Source organism: Lagopus muta, chromosome 27, assembly GCF_023343835.1.
Source record: "Lagopus muta isolate bLagMut1 chromosome 27, bLagMut1 primary, whole genome shotgun sequence".
Classification (NCBI taxonomy): domain Eukaryota; kingdom Metazoa; phylum Chordata; class Aves; order Galliformes; family Phasianidae; genus Lagopus; species Lagopus muta.
In genome coordinates, this window is record NC_064459.1 from 1,536,735 (window position 1) to 1,559,301 (window position 22,567).

Genomic DNA, 22,567 nt, shown 5'->3' on the forward strand with positions numbered 1-22,567 from the left:
TGCTTTCAGCCCCAAACAAACACAGCAACGCAGTGGGCAAAACAGGGTTGGGGAAAGCTCAGCATTTATTCCAGCTGCTGCAGACACAACTCCATTCTAAAAAACCACTGTACAACATCCTAGAAAAACAGGAAATACAGAGGGAGGTGAGAAGCACTGCGGTTTGGTCACGGTTTGCTCACAGATCCTCACCCCATTAATCAGATTCGCTGTCGCTCTCGGCCTCCTTCACATCCACGCTGAATTTGTACTCCTGGTCGCAGCCCATGTAGGCGTCGCTCATGAAGTACAGCGTGTAGTTGTGCGTCCCTGTGGCCGGGGCCACGAAATCCAGCTTCACCTGGGAGCAGGGGAGGAACGAGGCGTCAGGGCTGCGGGGTCGGGGGGCTCAGCGAACCCAGCGCGGCCCCACGCAGCCCCCGCTCACCTTGGCCTTCTGCTGCAGCGTCAGCCGCTTGATGGAGATGAGGCTGTTGGACTTGGAGTCGCCGATCACCACCCACCAGCCCTCCTCACGTTTCTGCCAGGGGATGGAGATCAGACGCACGGGCGCAGCGCTGGGGACGGAGCCCATCTCACCCAGGCGGGCCGCCCCCAACGTTCTGCTGCCCTAACAGCCCTCCCCGGCTCCTGGCGCTCACCTGGGGGAACAGGGGGGCGATGACGGGGCCGGTGACCTCCTCCTCACGCTCCAGCTGCACCAGCACCACCACGGGGCCTCCGCTGCGTGGACAGAAGCAAAGTCAGGGCGCCGCCGCGGCACCGCAGGGCCTCGCCGTGCTGCCGGCCCCCTCCTCACCTCCGGATGCTTTCCTTCTCCACCACCTCGTAGGACAGCTCGATGTTGGGGTAGCGGTTGCAGAAGCGGGCGACGTCGGCGATCTGCGCATCCGAGAGCTGCAGCAGCGCGTTCCGGTCCTCGTCCTCCATCTCCATGATGTCAAACACGCTCTCCACCCCCTGCAACAGCACGGCTCTCAGCCCCGCGTTGAAGCCGGGTTCCACCCCTCATCTTCCAGCATGGGGCCGGGCGTCGCGTTTTGGGTTTTACCTTGTCAGTGCAGCGCTTGATGTGCTCAGAGGTGAAGTGAGGCAGCTGCTTGAGGTAGGAGTCCTTGGACCACATGGCTTGGGTCACCATCTGTGCCAGCTCCATGGCGGCCAAGGCAGGGCTCAGCCACCCATTGCTGGACAGGACGTCCACACACGCCTGGATCAGCCGGATTGCCTGCAGGCAGAGGGCAGGGCTGGGTTGGAAAGCAGCGCTCAGGGATACAGCGGCTGCCCCCCGCCCCTCTGCCGCCCCACTGCACCTTGCTGAGGATCTCCTCCGTGTCCGACTGCAGCTCGGCGCTCAGCTGCATGCGCGATAGGTGAGCCTGCAGCAGGAGGTTGGTCTTGACGTGGGGGTCGTTGAATTTGGGGTTGGTCAGCTTGTGGGGGACCTTCTGGGCCAGCTGTGGGGAGAAACGAGAGAGCAGTCAGAGCTCGGGCCTCACAGAGCAGGAAACAAAGGCAGGCCTTGCAGCGCCGCAGCTCCGGCTCACCTGGCGCAGCAGGTTGTCCTCGTGGTGCCGGATGGGGATGTTCTCATACTCAGCAGCGTTGGAGATGATTTCTATCAGCCCTCGCACTTTGGTTTTGGCATTGAGGGACATGCTGAAGAGCTCTGAAGGGCAGAAAGGGAAAAGGGGTCGGGGAAAAAGCGAGCAGCGTTAAGCTGGGCAACGTAAGGGACGCCTTCAGGCAGAGAACACTCAGCCTCATGCTGAATGGGGGGGGATTCACGCACACAGCGCCTGCCCTCCTTCACCCACATCATCCAGAGAGGATGGAGAGCAGCAGGGGGAGCAGCAGCAGGCGCTGCCTCCCGCGTTTCCCTCACCAATCGTGGTGTAGTTGATGTAATAATAGGCTGCAATCATCCCCAGGTTGAGGGGAGCCACGTCCATCTCGTCCTCGATGCTGATGCACTTGGACTGCTCCAGGTCACTGAGGGTCTGCTCCACCAGCTCCGAGAGGTGGTCAGAAAGGTGCCTATGGGACACACCTGTGGGCACAGCAGCGCGGCTCAGGAACGCCCTGGGATGGAGAGAAGCTGCCCCAGTGAAGGCCTGCACTGCAGAGCCCTGTGCTCACCCTGCAGGTTGTAGTAGTTGGGATTCTGCGTCATCCTGCGGTACAGGAACGTCCAAGTCAGGTAATCCACTGCATCCTGCTTGTTTTCAATGGTCTTGGTGACAATCTCGGCGTTGAAGTGATCGTGCATGCAGTGGTCCAGGTGGGATTCCACTGGCAGGGGCTCATAAAGGAACTTCTTGAAGAAATCCTATGGCAGAGCAGAGGTAGAAGGGCAGGGGATGAATAAAGCCAGCACCTCCGGTATCGCAGAGCCCAAATCGGATTGCATCGAGCTTGCCAAGGAGAAATCCACACCCCAGATGGGATATTTGCAGGCCAGGAACGGCGCCCTGCCCCTCACGCACCTTCTTGGATCCCTGGCACATGATGACGCAGCGGCCCTCATCGTCCTGCAGCGGGCGGTTGGCGTGGCCCACCATCTGCAGCACGTCGTAGATGGGGTAATCCACGTACCTGGGGCACGGAGAGGAAGGCTTGAATGGAGAGGGGCTCTGTGAAAAGCTCTCCATTAAAGCCACCGCCTGGGCAGCGCTGGAGGACTTTGGGATTCGGGTCACAACTCACGCGTGGATCTTGCCGTTGTAGTACTGCGTGTCCATGATGATCACCAGGTGAGCTGCAATGTTCATACCCCAGCAGAGGCTGCGGGAGGCAACCATCACCTGCACTGCACCTGGAAGGCATGGAGAGGGCGGTCAGCCCAGGGGCAGAACGCATCCCAGGGCACAGAGAGACCCAGAGGTTGGGCATTTGGGCAGATGGACTCAAGGCACGAAGAGGAGAGATGAAGTTGAAGATCTCTTAGGGATTTTAGGACCGGGGAGGCACAGGCAAGCTGACATTCCCAGCCCAGAAGACCCAAAGCACAGCCAGGTGTGCTGAGGAGGTTCAATGCGGGGTGTCCCCAGCCCAGGCCTCACCAGAGCTGAAAAGCTGCTCCACCACCCGCCGCTCCATGGCCGTCAGCCCCTCGTGCAGATAGCCCACACCATTCACCAGCGTCTCCTTCAGGGTGTTGTCATTCAGTTTGTCCAGGTAGGGCACCAGGTCCTTCTCTGCACAGTGCAGGAACCTGCAAGGGACACGGGGGGTAAAGGGAGCCCAGCCAGGCCCAGCAGCCCGTCCCCCCCCTTGGGGACAGCTGAGGCCAAGCAACGCGAGCTCTCCCTCGTCACACGCAGCCCAGGCTCCCTGCCTCGCTCAGAGGAGGAAAAGCCAGGCATGGGATGCCACGTGGCCGCAGCAGCTTTGCACCTTTACCTGTGTCTCTGCACGTCTGAGGCACACGTGGTGAGGATGTTGATGGCCGTGAGCCGCGTCTGCTTGCGGGACGGCACGAAGACGATGATGGGCTTTTTGGGAGAGTGCTTCATGATGGCGTGGTAAACCGGCTTGGCCATGGAGAGCAGGCGGGTCTGCGTGTGGCTGATGTTGAAACCCTGCAGGAAAGAGAAGCGGTTGGAAAAGGGGCAGAAAGGAAAAGGGGGAACGGCAGCGACTGCCCAAAGCCCACCTGGATGTGCAGCTCCAAGGGCACGGGGCGGACGTTGGGGTGGAAGTTGAAGGTGGAGGTGGCACTGCAGCCCAGCCAGTGCGCCACGTCCTTGGCGTTGGACAGGGATGAGCTGAGGGCCACGATGCGGATGGGCCGCTCGATCTGCGAGGAGATGTAGCGCATCCGGGAGCAGATGACCTCCAGCACGGGCTGAGGAGGGGGGACAGGGCAGGTTGGAGCAGGGAGGGTCGGAGCAGAGGGGGGGGAAGGCCTGCAGAACCCATCCATCGCTCCTGAGCTTCCCAACGCCCTCCTGCCCCAACCCATCCCACAGCACAGGGGCAGAAGCTGAGCGCCCACCCCACAGCCGCTCTGCTCCCAGCTCTCAGACCAACAGGGTGATGAGGATCAGCATCGCCCCCCCGCGCCGGGCCACCCCCCATCCCGTACCCCATTCTCGCCCCCAATGAGGTGCACTTCATCCACGATGAAGAGGTTGACGTTCTGGACGTTCTTGCGCTGCTTCCAGCGCCGGGACAGGATGTCCCACTTCTCAGGGGTGCTGATGATGATGTTCCCTTTGCCCAGCAGCTTCAGGTCAGTGCTGGTCTCCCCAGTCAGCAAAACCACCTTTTTATTGAGACGCTCCTGGAACTTTTCGTACCAGTCCATGAAGACCTGAGGAAAAGCAAGGGGTGCCCTGTCAGCTTCCCGTTCCAATCAGTCCTGCCACAGCCCTGCAGATGCACAAAATGCACACAGAGCCCAACAGCAGCGGGCTGGAGGTACGGCGGCGTCTCTTTGCTCCCTCAGAGACATCAGGAAAGCCGTTGATCAAAGGATTCAAACCATTCTGAGCTGCGCCAGCACAGAACAGATGGGGAACGTGAATGGGGGGAGGACAAAGAAGGAAAGCAAAGCTGGAGCAAAGCTCCAGGGCTCACCTGCTCTGCCAGGGCCTCCATGGGGGTGATGTACACACAGCGTCCCTCCGAGTTCTGCAGCAACATCCTGAGGATGGCAAACTCAGCACAAATGGTCTTCCCGCTTCCCGTGGGGGCGCCCACAAACACGTTGTCGTCGCTGTTATAGACGGTGTTAAACACTGGGGATGGACAAAGAAAGAAGGGACTTACATCACCCAAAGGTCGAGAGAACGCATCCTGCGCCCGGCTCACATGGGGAGATGCAGAAAAAGCTGAGAGCTGTAGGATCAGAGCACAGCCCAGCTGTGAGCTCCCTGCTGTCGCCATGCCCAGGAGGATGAATGCAGGCACAGCAGCTTTGGGTCGCCCTCAACCCCATCCCTACGAGCAGCACAGATGAAGTTTGGACCACAAGCAGCAGAGGCACAGCTTCCAAGAGCAAACCTCAGGCTGCCTGGTGTGCAAAGGAACACAAAGATGCTGTGGCCCATAAAAGACTTAGAGACAGCAAATCTGTGCGGCTAAGGGAGGTTTGCTATTTGCTGCAAGAATTCACAGAATCACAGAATTGTAGGGGTTGGAAGGGACCTCCAGAGATCATCGAGTCCAACCCCCCTGCCAAAGCAGGTTCCCTACAGCAGGTCGCACAGGTCGGCATCCAGGCAGGTCTGGAACATCTGCAGAGCAGGAGACTCCCCCCCTCCCTGTCCCATTGCTCCTCCCCTCACTGCACAGCCGTTCCTTCGCACATTGCTGCACAACTTCCTATGCTGCAGTTTCCAGCCGTTTCCCCTTGTCCTGTCTCCACTCCCCACTGAAAACAGTCCATCCTCGCCATTCTGCCCCCACACCTCAGATATTTACAGACCTGGATCAGCTCCCCTCTCAGTCTCCTTTTCTCCATGCTGAACAGACCCAGTTCACTCAGCCTTTCCCCATAGCAGAGATGCTCCAGGCCCTTCACCATCTTTCTGTCCCTCCGCTGGACTCTTCCCAAGAGCTCCCTGTCTGTTTTGTGCTGGGCAGCCCAGAACTGGACGCAGTGCTGCAGATGAGGCCTCACAGGGCAGAGCAGAGGGGGAGGATCGCCTCCCTCCACCTGCTGGCCACGCTGTGTGCAATGCAGCCCAGGATGCCATTGGCCTTTTGGCCACAAGGGCACACTGCTGGCTATGGCCGACCTGCCGTCCACCAGGACACCCAGGTCCCTCCGCAGAGCTCCCCTCCAGCACCTCATCCCCCAACCTGTACTGGTGCATGCAATTATTCCTCCCCAGATGCAAGACTCTACACTTGCTGTTCTTAAACCTCATCCGGTTTTTTTCTGCCCAGCTCTCCAGCCTATCCAGGTCTCGCTGAATGGCAGCACGGCCTTCAGCCAATCCTCCCAACTTTGTATCATCACAAACTTGCTGAGGGTGGCCATTATCCCCTCATCAAGGTCATTGATGAAGATGTTGAACAAGACCGGACCCAGCACAGAATTCCTCATGTCTGAGCCCCAAAGGATGGGAACCAGGACCCGGGGAGAAGCAGTTTGGAGGAGGCAAGCAGTGCTGGTACCCACCCTGAGTCTGGATAGGGTTGAAGAAAGGGAACTTGTCCTGGTAGAGGCTCTCGAAGGCGCTGTTCCTCAGAGCAGAAACGGGCAGAGGCTGCAGGTCCAGCAGCTCTGTGGGAGGGGGGTACTTCTCAGGGAGGATCAGGTGGCGGAAGGAAACGGGCAGCTGGGTCTCACAGGCTGTCGGCACACAAAGCATTCAGCGCTCAGAGAACGCTCCGATGCTTTCATTTCCTGAGCTGCTGACCTCAGGGAAACCCAGCCTGGAAGTCAGCAGGATGGCAGCAGCCCTTCCCCCAGCACAGCCCCAAATCTGATGCATCTCCACCCTCCCCCTCCCCACAAGACCCCAGGGGGGCAGGCAGGGTGGGACGTACAGAGCCAGCGGTCAGACACCACCCGGATGAAGTACTGAGGGGGCAGGGGCTCGAAGACGGGCACGAAGAAGGTGACGAGGTGCTCGTCCTGCGCGTATTTGGCCTTCAGCAGGAAGTACTCGTGGTGCAGGATCACCTCGCTGTCCACGTCCTCCACCAGGATCCAGAAGGCTTCAGACGAGCCGTGCACCTGAGCAAGAGGAACCATCAGCACCCTGCTCCAGAACTGCAGCTCTGCACAGCCAGCCTGCCCCAGAAGCACCACCCCAGCGTGGCATCCATCAGCCTGGCTGCATTTCATCTCCCTGCCCCCCTCATCGAGGGCAGCTCCTCTCGGAGCACAGCTCACCTTCTCATCCCACTGGAAGTCGGGGGCAATGGTGAGCTCCACTTTCAGGGTAGAGCGGGTAATGGGCTGCAAGTGGACAGAGAGCTCCAGCTTTGGGAACAGATGGACGTATTTGTGGATCGTTTTGCCCATCTTGGGCATGCGGATCAGTTCTCCTGCGAGAGAAAGGCACTGCCATCAGGACTGCAGGGCGAACAACAGCTCTGGGACTTCACCCAGAGCAACGCCTGCAACACGAGCACAGCTGGAAAGGGAGAAGTGCTACAGGAAAGCCTCAGCCTTCCCCAGGCTGCACCGCGAAGCTCTGCCTCTTCAGCCAGGAACAGGCAGCCCAACCTCAGCACTTCAAGGCTCCCAGCCCACATCCCAGTACCTATTTCATTGTGGTTCAGGTCATAGAGCCTCTCAAAGGGGAAATTCTTCTTCTCAATCTTCTTCACCACTTCCTCGGGCAGCTTCTTGAACTGGCGCAGAGGGCACATCGACTGCCACCTGCAGGAACCAGGGCCGGGTGAGGCGGCACCGAAACGCAGCTGCAGCCCTCGCTGGGTTCCCTGTGCTGCCCAAGGGAGGCCCACAGCCCGGCACCCCTGTAAGCCTCTGCTAAAGCAGGGAACAGCCCGGAGGTGCCGGCACTCACATCCGTTTGTCGATCATCTTGCAGAGGTTGAGGGTCTTATCGGTGAGCTGAGCCCAGCCGCGGTTCAGGACGATCTCGAAGATGGCACGCATCAGCCGCCCTGCAGACTGGGGCAGCACTCAGAGCTCAGCTGGGATCCAACACCTCCCCCTTCCCACCCCCCGTCCTCTGCTTTGAGCTCAGTTCTTCACCCCCAAACGCTCCCAGGAGGAGCGAAATGACTCAACTCCCAGCTTTGGGAGCTTTCATTTACGGCACAACATTGCAGTCCCTAAATCATCTCAGGATTCTGATTAAAAACTCAAGGCTCCAATTTTTCTCCTGATGGGAGCCGGCCCTCCTTAACACTCACAGCTGTAGTTATTTCCCAAGCCATTTCAAACACCAACTCCATCCCTGGGTTGCAGATTGCCGTCCCTCCCACCAGCAGGGAGACCGAGACACCGATCTGCAGGCACCAGGGAGGAGATGGAGAGGTGCTGGCTGCGCTCCCTCACCCACCTGGGTAACGTACACCATGTCTGCCATGAGAGCAAAGCCTTCCAGCTTCAGCTGGGAGATGAAGGCCTGGAGGAGCACGTTGATCTGGGGAAGCAGAGCAGAGGGCTCTCAGCTCACTGTGAGCAGCACAAAGCTCTCCAGAGCTGCAGGCCCACATGGCAGCTCTTGCAGGGACGGCCGCTCTCCCAAGGCGGGCAAGGAGACCCCAGCAGGGGCAGACAGGGCTCACCTTGGCACTGGGCTCCTCTATGCTTTCCTTCACGGGGATTGGGACTCGCTCCAGCAACTTCTGAAGCTCAAGCTTCTCCTCCTGAGGAAATCCAATGGAGAAGTGATGAAGCAGCCCCACGCAGGACAAAGATCTGCACCAACCCCCACGGCAGCAGGGCTGCATCTCCCAGGACGGCTCCATACCTCCCTCACTGTGATGTTTCTGAACTCTGAGGACAGCGAGAAGACCCGAAACAGCTCAATCTCACTCAGGGTGGGTTTCAGGAGCTGGTTGTACGTTTGCATTGTCTCATTGGTGATGTAGTAGTGGCTGGCAATGCGGCCCAGCTCTGTCACCTGCAGCAAAGACAGCAGCCATAGCGAAGCAGCAGAACGACACGCAGCCGCTTGTGGCACAGGGAGAAGGAAAAAGGCCACAGCTGGGGTAACGGCAGCAGACAAGCTGCAGGTCATCCCTCAGGCCTCCAATCCCCCAAGGAAAGCCGCTCTGCCCAGCACACAGCTCCACACCTCACACCTCCTCAGCACTGCCTGGGATTCGCATTCAATCGCTCAGATCGCACCTTTCTCCCAACCACAGGACACTCTCACCCAGCTCTGCTTGGCCACAGCCCCCCTCCCCTCCTCACCTGGAAGTTCCCCGTCTTCTTGTCGTACTTCACCAGGTTGTTCTTGTCCAACATCAGGGCTGCGGTGTGAACCAGATCCAAGCGGCGCTGGTCCAGCAGTGGATCCCCCTTCAAATCATCGTGGGAAATCCCATAGAGAGTGGGGGAACGCAGCATCCGGATGTACAGGTAGGTATAGCCAAGCCAGTTCACTGCATCCTGAGGAGAGCAGCACAGAATCACAAGGTTGGAAACGACCTGCAAGCTCATCCAGTCCAACCCCCCTCCCATTGCTATCAGTGCCACAAGCACTAAACCAGATCTCGCAGCTCCTCATCCAGGCGCCTCTTGAACGCTGCCAGGGACGGCGCCTCCACCACCTCCCTGTGCAGCCATTGCAGTGCCTGACCACCTCTGAGAGAAGAAGTTTCTCCTAATATCCAACCTAAACCTCCTCTGGTACAATTTCTTGCCATTTCCTCGGGTCCTGCTGTTTGCCTGGGAGAAGAGGCCAGACCCTTTTCCACCACAACCTCCCTTCAGGAAGCTGTGGAGTGCAGTGAGGTCTCCCCTGAGCTCCTCTTCTCCACACTGAACAACCCCAGCTCCCTCAGCCGCTCCTCATGACTTGTGCTGCAGATCCCTCACCATTTCATTCCCCTTCTCTGCACACGTTCCAGGGCCTCAATGTCTTTCTTGCAGTGAGGGGCCCAAAACTGAACCCAGCACTCAAGGTGCGGCCTCACCAGTGCTGAGTACAGAAGGATGCTCACCTCCCTGCTCCTGCTGGCCATTCCTAATGCAGGCCAGGATGCCGTTGGCCCCCTTGGCCACCTGGGCACACTGTGGGCTCATGTTCAGCATCAACCAGCACCCCAAGGTCCCTTTCCTCTTCACAGTCATCCAACCACTCATCCCCAAGCCTGTAACGCTGTTGGATGATTGTGAAGAGGAAAGGGACCTGGGGGTGTTGGTTGATGCTCGGCTGAACATGAACATCAGAGCCCACAGCCCGACCAGGCAGAGCTGATGCGTCGCTGCACAGCTCCCATCATCCCCAGCAGCTCTCTGGGTGCACAGCAACAGACACAGCAAACTAAGGCTCACCCTGCCCCACTTTGTGGCCCACACACAGCAAACTAAGGCTCACCCTGCCCCACTTCGTGGCCCACACAAACTAAGGCTCACCTTTGCGTTCTGGACGTTGCCCAGCACAGTTTCTGCATTCAGCATGTCTGGCAGCTTCGACACCATCTGACTTTCGATGGGGAGCTGCTGGTTGAGCAGGGACAGGTAATACTGCAGCTCGCCGTGGGATGTGATGAGGATCCCCTCACCTTTGGTGTCATACTGAGGCCTCCCAGCACGCCCCAGCATCTGAGGGATGAGAAAGCGAGGTCAGCAGAAAGAACAGCTTTCAGCTTGGCAAATTCTCCTCGCTGTCTCGGGGCTTCGCTGCCAGTCTGCTGCCACAGGAGGCACACAAATACCTCCGATGTGCCTGGGCAACATAATGGGAATCGTTTGTCTGCTGTCCTACGGATCCCATCCTGCTGTGCCCTGACAGCAGCGCAGCTCCCAGCACAGCTGAGGCAGCCTGACAGCACAGAGCACAGAGCTGCTCTGCTAAGGAAGCCTGAAAGCAGCCGCAGCAGCACGGCTGTTGGCAAAACGTCACCTGCAGGATGTCCAAAGCCCCCAGCTCAGTCCAGCGCCCCTTCTCAGGGCTGTACACCTGCGTGCCCTTGATGATAACAGTGTGGGCAGGGAGGTTCACACCCCAGGCCAGCGTTGCTGTAGACACCAAAACCTGCAGGAGCAAAAATGGGGATCAGCAAAGCCACGTAGGAACCCCTTCCTAAGGTCAAAAGGATCCAAAAGGTTCCTGATGGGCACAAAAGGGACAAGGGCTGGAAACAGTGACTGCCTTGACAGCTCAGAAGAGGAAGGGGGGCTAAACAGCAAGATCTGGGACCCAGATTGACCAGCTCCCAGCACGACCCTGGGAAGATCCTGTGCCTCCCAGGTGTAATGCAGACACTCAGAGGAGATGGCAGCGGCTGGAAGCCTCAGCCCATGCTGAACGAGGCGATCCAAACGTTCCTTGTGTGAAATCTTCCCCCTGGGAAGCACAGCTCACCTGGATGTGTTTGTCAGCAAACAGATCCTCCACCAAGGTCCGGTCCACTCGTGTCATCCCAGCATGGTGAATGGCAAAGCCGTAGGGCAGGAGGTCCTTCAGCTCCAGGTTCTGCAGCACAAACACGACCAGCTCAAGGCTTTCGGGCAGAACAGGAGCCACCAAAGGCAGCGCAGATCCTAAAGCAGGGCTGCAAACCCGCGCTGGGAGCAGCAGCACTGTTCTTCCTACAGCCCCAGCTGTGTGATTACCTTGCACTGCTCAGCTTCCGTCCTCAGCACCTCGGTGGAGGCTGAGCCCTCTCTCAGGAAGAGGCCCAGGGTGTCTTTCTCCAGGCACATGTCCCTGATGGCCCGCGCTGTCTTGCCAGTCTCCTTCCTGGAGTGAACGAACACCAGCACCTGTCAAACAAGGTGGCACTGCTGTCAAGGGGGAAAACAGCACGGCTGTAGCTGGTCAAGGCCCCCAACCCAACCTGCTGCTCAAGCTGAGGGTGGAAGGTTTAAATGAAACCCCGATAGCAACCCGTGCTGTGCAGCTAAAACAGAGCCAGGAGTTCATGAACTCACAGGGCAGCATCACCAAAATCCCCTCCTCTTAGAGATGGGCAGCTCATGCATCCATCACACAGCGAGGACAAAGAACAGCAGTTTGTGTTCCTTCCTCCCTCAGCCGTCACCAAGTTTGTAAATCTACCTCCTCCCTGCAGCAACCACAACCTGAAAGCCTCAGCAGCAACAAAACAGAGCAAGGAGGGTGTGATGACAACAACAAGGCAGAGGTACCAGACCTGGTTCTTCCCAGCGTGCTCCATAATCTTCTCATAAACGATCTCATTCATTATCTGGAAGCGTTTGATTGCTTTCTTCTCTGTGATGCCCACGTAGGTCTGCTCCAGGGGCACCGGTCGGAAGCTGGAAGGAAAACAAGGCCACCAGTGAGCAGAAAGGAGGGATGCTGACACAAAGGGCCAGAGGCAGTTTGTCAGCCACACCACTTCCTCAAAACGCAGCCTGGATTTCGCATTGCTAAGCTCAGCACACTTCCCTTGTGCCTCAGCTGAGAAACATCAGCTTAAACACCAAGGGAAGGGGCAGGATCACTGTTCCTGCTAAGCAAAACACAGGGGGCAAAAATGGTGTTGCACCAACGACTGTGACCTCACATGGCTTCCACCAGGCAGGACCACAAAAGCTGCCTCCTCAGCAGGCTGCCCCACAATCAAAGACCTCCCCCAGCTTTACCTGTTATCAAAATAGAACAGGCCCTTGGCAGGGTCCACTCGGAGGAACGTCGCCACGTCCTCGTAGTTGGGGAGGGTGGCACTCAAGCCAACAAGCCTGACATCCTCCTGGGTCATCTCAATGTTACGGATGGCTCTGGCAACCAAAGATTCCAGCACAGGCCCTCTGTCGTCGTGCAGGAGATGTATCTCATCCTAAAGAGGAGCAACAAGGGCAGTTCGGCCCCCAGCTCAGCCTTTCCTTCCCAGCAGCCCTGCTCGCTCACAGCCCAATTCTCCCTCCACCCTTGGCAGCCAAAGTCGCACCCGGCTGCGCCCTGTGCTGCTCACCAGGATGACCAGCCGCACCAGCTGGGTGTACGTGCGCTCCCCCCCCTTGCGGGTGATGATGTCCCACTTCTCCGGGGTGCAGACGATGATCTGGGTGGCACTGATTTCCTCCTTGCACAGCTGGTGATCCCCCGTCAGCTCGGCCACGTTGATGCCGTAGGTTGCCAGGCGCTGGGAGGAAACCCGCAGGTGAGGGTGGATAAAGGTGCCCCCCCAGGACAGCGGGGTGCCACAGCTCACACCCACACCAACAGCCTCACAGCCCACAGAACCCACAGCAGAGGTCAAAGGCACGATCCAAAGCGATTCTCTCGCAGCAAGCTCCTGCCAGACACGACACCCTCCTGCAACCACAACCTCTGCAACAACCAAGCTCATCCTCCCCGGCCTGCAGGAGCAGCCCCAATCCTCTGCTCACCTTTCCAAAGCTGCCCACCATCTCCTGCACCAAAGACCTCATGGGTGCGATGTAGATGATCTTGAACTCATCCACGTTGATGGTGCCATCCATGTTGATGTGCTTCCCTATTTCTCTCAGCATGCACATCAGCGCCACGTTCGTCTTCCCGGCGCCCTAAGACGCGAGCAGAACCAACCCTGTCAGCCTCACCATCACCTCCCCAGGCTGGGGGGGCTCCTACAGCACTCAGCTTCGGCACATCGCCCTCACAGAGTGACAACCAGCTCTCCTGCCATCGCAGGGGACCCCAGCGCCAGGCTGCTCACCGTGGGAGCACAAAGCAGCAGATTCTCATCCGACTCCAAGGCAGCGCGGTACAGTTTGCTCTGGATGCGGTTCAGTGTTTTAAACCCTTCAAATCCAGCCTGGGCGTATTTGGGCAGCTTTTCCACTGAAACCAATTGCTGAAAAGGGAAAAAAAAAGCATCTAACTCTACACTTCTGTTTCAGCATCTCCCAGGCTGCAGGGCATGTGAGACCTCAGCAGGGTCACGTTGCCACCAGACGGCCAGAAGAGACGAAGCCCCGTGCCCAGAGATCGTGGTCCATGGTAGGGAGAGATCAAACGAGGCCGACCACCATCACAAAAATGCCAACCTCCACTGTGTTCTCACAGTGCAACAGATCGACCCACGTTTCCCCTGCCCAGCACTGATCAGAAGAGGCAATTTGTCACAGCCTCGTCTCTGGCTCAGCAGCAGTGAGGATTGAGCACAACAGCAGAGCTGAGGCAGCCAAATGGGGCACGGAGCCCCGAGGCAGATGCTCCAGCACAGGACACACAGCCCATAATGAGGAACTGCGTCCAGCCACCAGCAATTCCTCCAAGAAGCCGGACTCAGCCTGCAGAGTGTCAGAATGACAGAACGGCCAGGGCTGGAGGGACCTCGAGGATCACGGAGCTGCAACCCCCTGCCACACGCAGGGCCACCAACCTCCACATCCAACAGCAGCCCAGGCTGCCCAGGGCCCCATCCAACCTGGCCTCCAACACCTGCAGGGATGGACGGGGCATCACAGCCTCTCTGGCAGCTGTTCAGCCCCTCCCCGCTCTCACAGCACACAACTTCCCCTGACATCCAACCTCCAGCTGCCCTCCCTCCATTCAAACCGTTTCCCCTCGTCCTGCTGCCATCTCCCCTTGCACAGAGCTGACTCCCCTCCTGCCTGCAGGCTCCCTTCAGGCACTGCAGGCTGCACTGAGGTCACCCCGCAGCCTTCTTTTCTCCATGCTGAACGAGCCCAGCTCCCTCAGCCTGTCTTCGTGGTGGAGGTGCTGCAGCCCCTGCTCATCTCTGCGGCTCCTCTGCACCCTCTCCAGCAGCTCTCTGTCCTTCCTGTCCTGGGGGCTCCAGCCCTGGACGCAGTGCTGCAGATGGGGCCTCACAGGAGCAGAGCAGAGGGGGACGATCGCCTCCCTGTCCCTGCTGCCCCCCTTCTTCTGATGCAAAGAAACATCTGACGCGTTCAGAGCAGCCCAACAAAGCCTGTGCCTAACAGGCAGCAGGTCACCCACCTCCTCCGAGCCAAAAGGCTTTGGTTTCAGGGCAGGCACGTGCACCTCCTCGTAGCCCTTGCGCTGCCTTCGGAAGGAGCCATCGGGCAGCTGGCATCGTTTGTTGGCCATGAAATGACTGCCCTGAGCAAACACCAGGTCCTCCAAATCCAGCACCTGCCGGGGAGCCAACGCCTGCAAACAGGACAGGGAGAGTGAGAGGAAGAAAAGGACAACGCTCCCCTGGCACTTTGATCCCGGGACTGAAGGAAAAGGAGCTGGATCCAACTGCTGAGCGCCTCTTTAACACATCAGGGGCTTATCTGCTTACCTTCCTGCCCCCCCGCCTCCAAAAAGCCCTTTTTACACTTGGGAACAGGCAGCTTTGAAGAGCCTCACCTCTCCTCCTTGGTCCAGATCCATGGTCTCCAAGTCAGTGTCCATCCTGGACTGCCGAACGCGTTCCCGGCGGGAGCGCTCCTCCTGCGCCAGGACACAAAGCACCCAGCCCTCCTCAGTGCTGCTGCAGGGCAGGAGCTGCTCAGCCTCTTCCACAGCCTGCCCAGCTCTCCTGCCATGCTGACCCAGCCACAGCCACACAGCAATTCCCTCAAGCACAGGCATTCGTGTAACCAGAGCCAGTTATTTCTGAGAGCCCCCAGGGCCAGGACAGGAGATGCCTTCCAGGAGGCAACAGGAAAAGAAGGGAGCGAAAACACAAACCCTACAAGAGCCCAGCCCATAATATGCCAACAGCACTCCTCAAACATGGAGACGCAGCACCGGCCCTTCACATCGCTGCAGCCCACGCTGGGGTGCTGTTTTGGTTCATTTCCTAACGTTACACCAAAGCAGCACCGCGATCTTACTGCTAGATACAAAACAAACCCCAAATCACTCCTGGAGCTGCAGCTCTCCAAAGGCCAAGCAGAGCTAAAGCAGCACACTGGTGAGACTACAGAGCACTGCTGGGCTCCCTGGCCTCGAGGTCACATCCAGACCTTGGTAACCGGGAGTGGAGCAGGGTTACGGCTGTGCTTTACGGGCTGAAGGAAGCTGAGAGCTCAAACAATATTACAACCCAGCCAGCTCTAATTGAAACCCTGACATTTGCACACGTCGGCATTTTTGGTGGTGAAGCAGAAGTTCAGACAGCTTAAAAGCAGTGGGTGATGAACACGGCGCCCTCCCAGCTGCGTTTCCCACGTTTTCAAGATCCCCACTGAGTCAGCAGCTTCCTCTGCCCCCAGCAGCACACGTGGCTGAAGGCCGGCAGCTCTGACAGCAGGAGGACGCTGTGGTTTCTCCCCCTGCGGCCTTACCCGGATCAGATCCTCCTTCTCCGTCTCGTGCAGCTGATACAAGAACTTGGACAGCTCAGGATCTGCTTCCATCTTCCCCATGATCCTTTCTTTTTCGGCTTCGCTTTGGGCGCTGGCCAGCAAAGTGCAGTACAGGACTGATGGAAGAGAGTGAAGAGATGGCAGGAGGCCGCGAGGATCAAAGGAGGGGGCAAACATCAAAGCCCCACCTTCACAGGGGGGCACTGATGGCAATAAGAAAAGCCTCAGGGAGCCCCAAGAACAGAGGCAAAGTCAGGGAACCCCGCTCACTCATCATCCGGTGCTGCCGCAGCACTTTGATGAAGTCGAAGGTGTTGAAGCCCAGGAGCAGAACAAGCTGGTTTTCACACTCCCGGTCATCACTTGCGGTCTGGGATGAAGAGACACGAGAAACAAGGAGTTATTTGTGCACAACAACCCCTGCTTTGCTCAGGCCACGTGAAACAAGAACTGAAGTAACCAAACAGCTCCAGGCTGGAATAAGGGCCTGATTTGGGCTGCAGACACAAACCCCGTCCTCTGCGATTCCCCTTCCTCCCCAGCATTTGTAAGGAAACACAGCTGGCTGGCACTGATCTCCCAACAGAAAAAAACCACCTCCTTCCCTTAGAAGAGCATTTCTGTGTATTGAGACCATCTCTGAGCTTCCCTGCACACACAGACACCGATAGTCTCATTCAGTCACGTAATGTGAAAGAACACAGAGGTGTCGAGGTGACATCTGCCCTGCCAGCAGCTGCCCTGACGCCGCTCCAGCCCTGCTCTGATGCTGCTCCAGCCCTGCTCTGACGCCGCTCCAGCCCTGCTCTGATGCTGCTCCAGCCCTGCTCTGACGCTGCTCAGCCCTGCTCTGATGCTGCTCCAGCCCTGCTCTGATGCCGCTCCAGCCCTGCTCTGACGCTGCTGCTCCAGCCCTGCTCTGACGCTGCTGCTCCAGCCCTGCTCTGACGCTGCTGCTCCAGCCCTGCTCTGACGCTGCTCCAGCCCTGCTCTGACGCCGCTCCAGCCCTGCTCTGACGCTGCTGCTCCAGCCCTGCTCTGATGCTGCTCCAGCCCTGCTCTGACGCCGCTCCAGCCCTGCTCTGACGCCGCTCCAGCCCTGCTCTGACGCCGCTCCAGCCCTGCTCTGACGCCGCTCCAGCCCTGCTCTGACGCCGCTCCAGCCCTGCTCTGACGCCGCTCCAGCCCTGCTCTGACGCTGCTCCAGCCCTGCTCTGACGCTGCTGCTCCAGCCCTGCTCTGACGCTGCTGCTCCAGCCCTGCTCTGACGCTGCTGCTCCAGCCCTGCTCTGACGCTGCTGCTCCAGCCCTGCTCTGACGCTGCTGCTCCAGCCCTGCTCTGACGCTGCTGCTCCAGCCCTGCTCTGACGCTGCTGCTCCAGCCCTGCTCTGACGCTGCTCCAGCCCTGCTCTGACGCTGCTCCAGCCCTGCTCTGACGCTGCTCCAGCCCTGCTCTGACGCCGCTCCAGCCCTGCTCTGACGCCGCTCCAGCCCTGCTCTGATGCAGCTCCAGCCCTGCTCTGATGCCACTGCAGCCCTGCTCTGACGCTGCTCCAGCCCTGCTCTGACGCCGCTCCAGCCCTGCTCTGATGCTGCTCCAGCCCTGCTCTGACGCCGCTCCAGCCCTGCTCTGACGCCGCTCCAGCCCTGCTCTGATGCCGCTCCAGCCCTGCTCTGATGCTGCTCCAGCCCTGCTCTGACGCCGCTCCAGCCCTGCTCTGATGCCGCTCCAGCCCTGCTCTGACGCTGCTCCAGCCCTGCTCTGACGCCGCTCCAGCCCTGCTCTGATGCTGCTCCAGCCCTGCTCTGACGCTGCTCCAGCCCTGCTCTGACGCTGCTCCAGCCCTGCTCTGACGCTGCTCCAGCCCTGCTCTGACGCCGCTCCAGCCCTGCTCTGACGCCGCTCCAGCCCTGCTCTGATGCCGCTCCAGCCCTGCTCTGATGCTGCTCCAGCCCTGCTCTGACGCCGCTCCAGCCCTGCTCTGATGCCGCTCCAGCCCTGCTCTGACGCTGCTCCAGCCCTGCTCTGACGCCGCTCCAGCCCTGCTCTGATGCTGCTCCAGCCCTGCTCTGACGCTGCTCCAGCCCTGCTCTGACGCTGCTCCAGCCCTGCTCTGACGCTGCTCCAGCCCTGCTCTGATGCCGCTCCAGCCCTGCTCTGATGCAGTTCCAGCCCTGCTCTGACGCCGCTCCAGCCCTGCTCTGATGCTGCTCCAGCCCTGCTCTGACGCCGCTCCAGCCCTGCTCTGATGCTGCTCCAGCCCTGCTCTGATGCCGCTCCAGCCCTGCTCTGACGCCACCTGGCTGCTCACCTTCAGGATCTCCAGCACTTCATCTGCCTTCTTCTGGGAAACGATGGCATCATCATAGAAGCGGCTCAGCTGCCGCTGGAGCCAAAAGGCGTCGATGTCCCGCGGATGCAGATCCTTCTTCTTTGAGCTCATCAATTCACCCGATGCCACAAGCTTGAAAAAGCAGACCAACAAAACAACTCATAACAATGTCACCTTCTTCCATTAAAATCAGACTCGAGGCATTTGTGCTGCAAAATGAGCATCTCAGGGCTCCCTCTGCCCACAGGCAGAACGGGGAACAGCAAACGTCCCACATCCCAAACCCTCCTGTGTGACTTCGGGCCTCCACAGCTGCTTTCCAGCCCTGCCTGAGCTCAGCTCCGTCCACAAACCAAAAGGATCCCAGCCCACACGACCCCAAATCGCGTTCCACATCCTGCTCACGTTGGCTGACAGCGTGCAGCGGACGACGGCTTCGTCTCCTTCCATGTCATCATCAGAGGCCTCGTCCCGCACCTCGCCATAGATGTCCTCATCGCCTTCCTGTGGGAACACGACTTCCAGTAAGTGGCTTTGGCACACATCAGAGAGCAGCTTCTCCTTGGCACAAACGAACCATCTGGCAGCTCGTGCCTGAAGGGAAACCATTGAGCTCGTGCTTTTAACACCAATGTATTCCTTTAGCTCGGATAAAGGCCCGCGTGCTCAAATCATTTCCACTCCTTGGATCTCAGTGACTGCAAGAGGCTCCCGTGCGCCTCTTTGATTCTCTCAGCCCCCCACAGAAACGATTCCACACAGCCCCTCTATGAGACGCTTCCAAACGATGCATTTCAGCTCATCCCTTCCTGCTGTCAGGTCTGCCCCAGCAGATCTAAATACCACCATCTGCTTCCCGTCATCCTGACTCACGATAAGCCTCGGATTAGCAAGATAATCAACAGATCCTCCCAAGCCAGGAAAGCAGCATCTGAAATAATCCCTCCTCTCCTTCCTGGCACAGATATCCCAGCCTGAGTAAAACACATCAAACAGAGCAGCCGAAAGCCAGGAGACGTCAGAGCGAGCTGCAGCGCCTTCTCACCTCCTCATCCGACTCAAACTGCACGTTCACGCCGTACGTCTCATCAATGTTGTCATCTGCGAGGGAGAGCGGAACCAATTAAGCAGAAAACCTGCAGCCCATGCGCAGGGCTCACAGATCCCCCACCTCCGCACGTCCAAGAGATGAAATGAACGTCGTTCGGAGCCTTGAAAACCGTCCAAACGTTTCCCAGCTCCTCTGTGTGGAAGCACGATGCCTGCAAGCAGGCTGCACAAGGCGCCCCTGCTGCTGCGTGCCTTCCTGCCCACCCAGAACTGCAGCTGTGACCTCATGCACCCACGGCCTGAATCCCCTCTCACCGCCGCCATCGGTGCCCGTACCCATGTTCTGAATCTCCTTGTCGCCACCGTAATCCGTGATCTTCTTGCCCAGGTTCACCAGCACGTGGTAACGGGTGTCGTCGGTCTGGCCCAGCAGCAGATCGATCTCCTTGCGCCTCTCCTTATCGCGCAGCTTCTCGTTCTTCAGCACCGCCAGCACCTCGTCGGCAGCCCCGCACAGAATGTCTCGAGGCTGGGGGACGAGCAGCAGCCGCGCCGCCAGCAGGAGGTCAGCAGGGGGCGCAGCTCGTGCCACACAGCGGCCCTCGCCATCGTGGCGCCGCCGCCCCGCTGTGCCCCCATCCTCACCTGGTCCCCGAGGGCGGCCTGGATGAAGCTCAGCAACACCTCGTAGGTCTCCCGGGTCTCCTTGGTTTTGGGTTTGTAGATGATCCCCACCATCTCGTCGATGCCCTCAGACAGCAGGGTGTAACCCTTCATCTTGTTGATGTCGTGCCTGTCCTCGTCGCGCTTCCTTCTCCTGCAAGGAGGCAGCAGCCATGGCAGCGCCAAGCAGGGAATTCTGCAGCCCGTGCTGCTGCAGGACAACGCATGGCCCTCCTGTTTGCCCCCCCCACTGTTTGCCCACCCCACTGTTTGCCCACCCCACTGTTTGCCCCCCCTGCTGCCACAGGAGCCCAGCCCCCAAACCCACAGCTTTACAACAAACCCCAGAAGTATTTCCACACCTCAGAGCCCAACCCCATCCCACAGGGAGAGCTGGGAGGCGCCGCTCTGCCCCAGCTTTGCTGCCCCAGCTTTGCTGCCCCAGCTTTGCTGCCCCAGCTTTGCGGCCCCAGCTTTGCGGCCCCAGCTTTGCGGCCCCAGCTTTGCGGCCCCAGCTTTGCGGCCCCAGCTTTGCGGCCCCAGCTTTGCGGCCCCAGCTTTGCGGCCCCAGCTTTGCGGCCCCAGCTTTGCGGCCCCAGCTTTGCGGCCCCAGCTTTGCGGCCCCAGCTTTGCGGCCCCAGCTTTGCGGCCCCAGCTTTGCGGCCCCAGCTTTGCGGCCCCAGCTTTGCGGCCCCAGCTTTGCTGCCCCAGCTTTACACCCCATGGTGCTGCGGGAGCAATGGACGTGCTGCTTTCCATGGAACAAAAAACAAAGCACAACTCTACTCTCTTCTCCTCCTTTTTTAACCTTTTTCATCTCACTTTCAGGTTCCTGACGTGGAGCGCTGAGCTTCAAATGAATATGCAAACACTCACTCTGCATATTCTAAGCTGGTAATTTTTAGCCTTTGCTCACAGCACCAAAGCCATTTCACTACGCAGCACCCTAAATAGCTTTCTGCTACATCTACCAAATTAAAGCACGTGGAAGAGGCTGCATCTCAAGGACTGCGTTCAGCTTTGGGCCTCTCTCTGCATGAAAGGTGCAAGGCAGCGAGGTGCTGGAGGACACCCAGGGGAAGGCAATGAAGTCTGGAGCAGGTTTACAGTGAGCAGCTGAGGGAACTGGGGTTATTTAGCCTGGAGAAAAGGAGAATCTCTACATCTGCCTCAAAGGAGGACGGAGTGAGGTGAGGGTTGGTCTTTTATCCCAAGCTCTGAGGAACAGGAGAAGAGATTCAGGCCCCAGGTTGTGTTGAGGAGGTTCAGGTTGGACATGAGGAAATATTTCTTTACTGGAAGAGCTGTGAAGCATTACAACAAGATACTGGGGAAGGAGTTGAGTCTCCAGCCCTGGAAGGATTCAGATGTGTGGATGCTTGGGGGTGGTCTGATAGATAAAGGAATGGCTTTATGGTAAAAGAGGAGAGATTGAGGGCTGATGTCAGGAAAAAACTCTTCACTGTGAGGGTGGTGAGGTGCTGAAATAGAGGAGCTGTGGATACCACGACCCAAGGCAATGATGGGGCAGCCTGAGACGGAGGGGGGCACCCAGCCCAGGGCAGGAGGTGGGACTGGGGGGGCTTTGAGTCGCTTCCAATTCAACCACACTACGATTCCACGGCTCAGTGACACTGCTCAGTGCTGGACGCGCCAGTGGGACTCCATAACCTCACAGCTCTTTTCTGACCTCCATGACTCTGCCATCCCACATTGCTCAGAACCAGGGAAGCACCGCAGACCCCCCCAGAGCCTCCCCCACCAACACACCCCTGCAGCAGCACCCCCAGACCCTGCGCTGCCTCTCACTTGGCACGTCGCTCCTCCTGCATCTGCGGCTTGGTGCGTTGCGCCTTGTCTCCCATACGGGTGCCCTCCAGTTTGCCCACCAGGGAGAGCACCTCTCCTGTGGGTTCATCACGCCGCGTCCGGTCAATGAGAGAGCGGTCAGCTTGGAGCACGAGGTTGGAGTTCTGGAGAGGGAAAGGAAGGGAGGAAGGGAGGAAGGGAGGAAGGAAGGGAGAGAGGGAAGGGAAGAAGGAAGAGAGCAGGGAAGGGAAAGAATGGAAGAGGGAAGGGAGGAAGGAAGGAAGGAATAAATAGAGGAGGGAGGGAAGGGAGGGCGTGAGATGGGTCACAACGCGGTGGGTGCATCCTTTATGCTCCCCAGCCTTGCTGCACACCCGTTATTTTCCTCCCCATTGGCACCACAGCGGCTCCGACTGCATTCGTTTTGTCCCTCCACCCACAAGGTACGCGGGCAGCAACTCCAACCGCGGCGCTGCTTTAACGATCCCGGATTTCAAAGCTCCTGGATTTTACCAGGCCTGGTTTTAATTACCAGAGGCCTTAACAGCCTCCATCTATACAAGAACCGCTTTACCGGCCCCGCGTCAGCGGCCCCACAGATGGGGAAAGCCCGGCGGAAAGAGGACGACGTCCCCGCCGCGTACAGGGTCGAGGCCCGCACTCACCGCCTTGTACTCGTACTGCAGGCTGCGAGCGGTCACGTCCGCCATGACGCCGCCTGGCTGAAGGCCGCCCCGCCGCCACCGTGCACGGGAACAGGCCCCAGAAAAGAACTTCCGGCGGAAGCGGAAAAAGCCCTGTCCCTAGCGCACGCGCAACCCGGAAGCGGTTCCGCACAGGGCTTCCCAGCATGCACCGCGGCAGCAGCAG

General features: G+C 58.9%; 1 protein-coding gene across 1 annotated transcript; it reads right to left on the minus strand.

Annotated features, from left to right (window-relative positions):
* Positions 1–47: 47 nt before the first annotated feature.
* On the minus strand, positions 48–22,525 carry SNRNP200 (small nuclear ribonucleoprotein U5 subunit 200). The gene is made up of 45 exons (XM_048928081.1): positions 22,363–22,525; positions 21,698–21,861; positions 19,871–20,042; positions 19,562–19,754; positions 19,221–19,276; positions 18,581–18,679; positions 18,155–18,307; positions 16,112–16,211; positions 15,821–15,957; positions 14,898–14,981; positions 14,520–14,693; positions 13,270–13,407; positions 12,962–13,117; positions 12,544–12,714; positions 12,215–12,408; positions 11,761–11,884; positions 11,222–11,371; positions 10,971–11,081; positions 10,509–10,640; positions 10,019–10,207; positions 8,852–9,049; positions 8,406–8,558; positions 8,221–8,301; positions 7,992–8,075; positions 7,491–7,597; positions 7,224–7,342; positions 6,851–7,005; positions 6,502–6,691; positions 6,131–6,304; positions 4,582–4,742; positions 4,088–4,315; positions 3,656–3,847; positions 3,403–3,581; positions 3,063–3,214; positions 2,707–2,815; positions 2,487–2,595; positions 2,140–2,329; positions 1,886–2,050; positions 1,548–1,669; positions 1,314–1,457; positions 1,052–1,228; positions 800–960; positions 642–723; positions 428–520; positions 48–340 (listed from the first exon to the last, which is right to left on the minus strand). The coding sequence occupies exons 1-45, from the start codon at positions 22,405–22,407 to the stop codon at positions 197–199; spliced, it is 6,411 nt and encodes a 2,136-aa protein (XP_048784038.1). The 5' UTR covers positions 22,408–22,525; the 3' UTR covers positions 48–196.
* Positions 22,526–22,567: the final 42 nt, after the last annotated feature.